Source organism: Gossypium hirsutum, chromosome A12, assembly GCF_007990345.1.
Source record: "Gossypium hirsutum isolate 1008001.06 chromosome A12, Gossypium_hirsutum_v2.1, whole genome shotgun sequence".
In the NCBI taxonomy this organism is placed as follows: domain Eukaryota; kingdom Viridiplantae; phylum Streptophyta; class Magnoliopsida; order Malvales; family Malvaceae; genus Gossypium; species Gossypium hirsutum.
In genome coordinates this window covers 18,603,155-18,608,187 of record NC_053435.1, presented here as the reverse complement: position 1 = coordinate 18,608,187, position 5,033 = coordinate 18,603,155, and the positions used below count along the sequence as shown (strand labels likewise).

The 5,033-nt window shown below is 35.9% G+C and overlaps 1 protein-coding gene across 1 annotated transcript; it reads left to right on the top strand.

The window, feature by feature from the left end:
* Window positions 1–862: 862 nt before the first annotated feature.
* Window positions 863–3,964, top strand: LOC107933183 (serine/threonine-protein kinase SRK2I-like). The gene is given in 9 exon segments (NM_001327364.1): window positions 863–1,039; window positions 1,405–1,479; window positions 1,582–1,683; window positions 1,769–1,822; window positions 1,916–2,008; window positions 2,320–2,412; window positions 3,191–3,295; window positions 3,382–3,480; window positions 3,677–3,964. Coding segments are annotated over 9 exon segments (1,086 nt in total).
* The last annotated feature ends 1,069 nt before the right edge of the window (window positions 3,965–5,033 follow it).

Sequence of the window (5,033 nt, the reverse complement as noted above, 5' to 3'; positions counted from 1 at the left end):
ATCTATTCTTATCATATGCCAGTTTTCTTTACTTGGAAAAATACTGCTTGGAAGTCAGAAACTTTCCTTTGTTCCCAAGGCCGTTTTGCCCACGAATGGGGACAATCTATTCCACCTGATTTTACCAAAACATCCTTTTCAGGGAATTATCCTATGCGTGCTCTGCACGCTAACTCTCATGCTCTCACATGCTTTTCAATTTCATCAATTAAAAACGCAATCTAATTTCAATATTATTATAGATGGTATTTTTTTAAAAAAATTAAAATCTATTTTAAACAAATGAGATGGTTGCGTGTTAATTTGGACAATAATAAAGCCAAAACCGTCCGATCAGTTTTTACAGATAAAAGACAGCATAATACCGAATAAAAATTGTCTTAGCATTTTGCAAAATCACGTGACTCACTCTGCTTTAAAATATTATCCAAATAAAGGACATTTAAGTCATTCTATTTTCTTATTCGACAATTTCTGAATATATAAGAAAACAATAATAAAAACTAATCCACAAATAATAAGACAACCATAAAAAGAAGCCAATTCTATTGGTTACCCACTACGCAACAACCTCCAAACGACGCCGTACTCCTCTTATCCTCCTCTGCTTCTACCAGATATTTCCTTGGCATTATCCCCCCTTCCTCTTCCCCAAAAGCTCCGCTCCTCCATGAACCACTCTTATCAATCTCCAATCAACTAATAACCTTTCCTTCCCTTCTTCTTCTTGTTGTTGTTATTATTAACGGACTCGTTTAACTCAGTGATTCGTCCAAGAAGCCACTGAGTCCGGTGATGTGGTCCTGAGTTCTTCTTTCTTTGAAGGGGGTAGAATCGGAAACTGAAAAAAAGAGAGACAAAAATGGATCGAGCAGACTTGACGGTCGGACCGGCTATGGATATGCCGATTATGCACGACGGTGACCGTTACGATTTCGTTAGAGATATCGGATCGGGTAATTTCGGAGTTGCCCGACTTATGACAGATAAGGTTACCAAGGAGCTCGTCGCTGTCAAGTACATCGAAAGAGGCCGTAAGGTTTAGCTTCTTATTTCAAAAAACAATGATCTCTTTCCTTTTCCTTTTTCTCTGTGCTTTTGGTCTATTTATGGAAATATGCTCATTTCGATTATTACGATATTTATTGAAGATAATGTTTTCTCTCTTCTTCTTTTTTGTTCCTAACTTGTTGCAATTTATTGTCGGGAGTTATATTAATTTTATTAATTTCGGAAATGTTTTATTTGGTAGTATAATAATTAATTATCAATCCAAAAAATAAAAGAAGATACCGACTTTTCTGTTTTCTCAAAGCTCAACTACTTCACTAACTTCTTCTTCTTTTTTTTTCCTTTTAATTTGTAATTTTGGCATTAATTTTGTGCTACCTTGTCGTTTTACAGATAGATGAAAATGTTCAAAGAGAAATTATTAATCATAGATCATTGAGGCATCCGAATATTGTTAGATTTAAAGAGGTAACGTTAGTTCTTGATTCAGTTTACTGTTATTTATAATATTTTTTTTGTAAAAATTAAGGTAGTGTTTGATGAACTAACTATAAGACATTGATACTTTAGGTTATTTTAACACCTACTCATCTTGCCATTGTAATGGAGTATGCCTCCGGAGGAGAGCTTTTCGAGCGGATTTGTGCTGCGGGTCGGTTCAATGAGGACGAGGTTTATTTTATTATATTTTGCATTCAATTTTATGTCCCCCTTTTGTTTTGTCTTTAACTTGTATATATCCGTTATTTTGGTGCAGGCTCGGTTCTTCTTCCAACAGCTTATATCCGGCGTTAGTTATTGCCATGCGATGGTAGTTAGAATTTATCCATTTGTCTATGCCTTGAATTGTATTACGTGTAACCTGATAGGTTATTTTGTTTTTGGTTTGTTTTACTTGGTGAAGCAAGTATGCCACCGTGATTTAAAGTTGGAAAACACTTTGCTAGATGGAAGTCCAGCTCCTCGGCTTAAGATATGTGATTTTGGGTACTCGAAGGTATAGTCCTTTGTTGTTATCTTATCATTCGATGAGGTTACGCTTATACTTTGTATAATATGGTACTTTATGAACTATCTTTGGTGATGTGGTATTTATTCTATATTGTGTCATGGATTCATTGTTTTAAAAAAAATGTTGAGCTCATTTGATTCTGTCCTGGAAATGGTACCACTTATTATATTTGATGGAATAGCTTGTTATTTGTTAAGAATTATTTCCTTTTTTTTTCTTTTTTTTTTCTGATTATCTTTATGGTTATTGAAGATCATTTTCATGTTTATGTGTTTGATTTTTGTTCTTCTTCTCAGTCTTCAGTTCTTCATTCGCAACCAAAATCCACGGTTGGAACTCCTGCATACATTGCTCCTGAAGTACTCCTAAGGAAAGAATATGATGGCAAGGTATATTTATGAGATGTTCAGATTGGTTTAGAATGTCAGTTTACCATTCACTGGCAATTCCTGGTTAAGACTTAAGTAGTAGATTTTCAATGGGCTGGTCATGGCGTTCTAGTTGTGTGTTTGGGTGAAAATGACATCAAATTGATGGTTTTTCACCTGTTAGTTGATCTAAACTTTAGTTTACCATTCATAGCATGTGTAAGATGGTAGTTGCTAGAAATGCTGCCTATGAATGATCCCCTCCTGCCAAGGCAGTCCTTAACTAAGATGCTTGGAATGCTAAATCATTGGTCAGCTTATGCATAATATGGGGATTTGTTGCTAGAACTGGTTGAGTCTTGTCGAATGAATGGTTTTAAACCTTATTGGTTAAGTGCTGATGGTTAGGCGTGGGTTACTTGAACCTTTTTGACTAGTTAGGGATGGCACGAGCATGTGAATATAATATGGCCAGCTGTGACTGGAGAGTTAAGCCCGTGTATGAATTTATATCTTGATGAATAGGAACAGGCATTTCGGATGCACTTTTCTTTATAAATGTCTTAATGATTCATATGTCTTATCGGACATCTTAATACAAGGCAGATATTTGCAACTTTTGACACAAGATCTTGAAGAATAGATAAATTACTGGTACTTGAGGACGCATAAAAATCACCAGAGATAACCAACTCTCTGTTATTAGTCTTTTTGCCAAGTAAATTGTACTTTTCTGCGCGTTGATGTTAGGAAGTGAGCTTTGTAAAATTGAGTTGATGACTCTGTTGTGTGACATCAGATTGCAGATGTTTGGTCATGCGGGGTTACCTTGTATGTCATGCTGGTTGGAGCATACCCTTTTGAGGATCCAGATGAGCCAAGAGACTTTCGGAAAACAATACAAGTACATCATTGGATCTTGTTATTTCATTAGTCTTATTTTTTCCCCAAATAAATGTGTTGGCTGATGTATTTTATTGGTTCATGCAGAGAATTCTTAGTGTCCAGTATGCCATTCCTGATGTCATCCAAATATCACCTGAGTGTCAACATCTGATTTCAAGGATATTTGTTGCTGATCCTTCAGCTGTGAGTAATTTCTGCTTGCTTCAACTTTGAAATTTTGTTCCTTGATTTTTGAAAGCTAACTTCTGATTTTGGTACATGACATCCAAGAAAGGGAAGGAGGAGTGGCCTTCTTTTTGCATTTTGTGGTAACTTTTGAAAACTACCATGATTCTGAAGTGATTAAGCCATTCTGATGATGGACTATTTTATGTAACAGAGAATTACAATTCCTGAAATTAGAAACCACGAGTGGTTCTTGAAGAATCTCCCTGCTGACCTGATGGACGAAAACACAATGGGTAGCCACTTCGAGGAGCCTGATCAACCTATGCAGAGCACAGATACAATCATGCAGATAATAGCTGAGGCCACCATTCCAGCTGCTGGAGCCCCTGGCTTAAACCATTACATAGTCGACAACCTTGATGATGAAGACATGGATGATCTTGATTCTGAATCGGAGCTTGATGTTGATAGTAGTGGGGAGATAGTCTATGCAATGTGATATGAAGGAAGAGAGCTTCTCTGCAATGGTGCAGTTGTTCCAGGCAATCAAAAGTGTGAAGACATATAGCTGCAAAGAATTTATGGTAGAGTTGCGCAATACTGGTCTGAAATTGTCATGGTCCATTGAGTCCATTATGTTCATAGCATGAAGCTTTTATACAAATCTGTGGAAGAAATTGATATTTAATACTACTTTACAAGGGATGATCCACAGGGATAAAAGGTTCAATGTCGGATGATCATCTCCCAAACTTCCACATCCCGGTAACCATCGTTGAACCCGGTTCATTTGTATTTTGGCATTGCTCGTGTACTTTTTGCTTGGTTCTGTTTTATGCAGTTGAATATATATAATATATGGCTACTTAATATTATATGTTAACTTTTTAAGTTTTTACACGGATTTAGCACTATTTTAGATCTATTAAAAGACAGATTTACAATGGGATCATCTGCTTCCACCGGCAATTATACGATTCTCATCAAAGTTGCAGGCGGAGCTCCCGTGGTCTTTCGCTTAGAAATTGATTTTGTTAGAACACTAATGGGTCGATCAAAAAAAGAAGACTATAACGGAGATCTGAGACCAGTTTTCTTTTGGGCCGGTGGGGGGGTGTTTAAGAATCTATGGATTGTCCCCTCAAATGGGTGATAATATAGCTTAACGGGTTGCCCCTAAGAAAGCCACGAAGAAGATTTGTGTTTCTTAGGGTGAATACGATAATGGTGTTTACAAGGGGTGGATCGAGTATGAGCGACCGAGAAACTAAAGCATAGAATGTTTGATAGCTTAAGGATTGCCCCTAAGAAATAGGTGGTGATAGCTGGTTTTGTTTAAGGGTCTGGTCTAAAATTTTTTAAGGAATATGATTCTTAGAAAATGTGTTGCTTTTCTGAAAAAATTGATATTTTTTAGAGTTTAGATGATTATGTATAAATTATTTTTTATTGTTTAGTAATTTTTCTAAAGTCATTTTCAATAAAACAAATACAATATTAATAATTTTTTCATAATTGATGTAGAGAATGAAATTGATTAGTAGTTAAGTAAATTAATAAACAACATG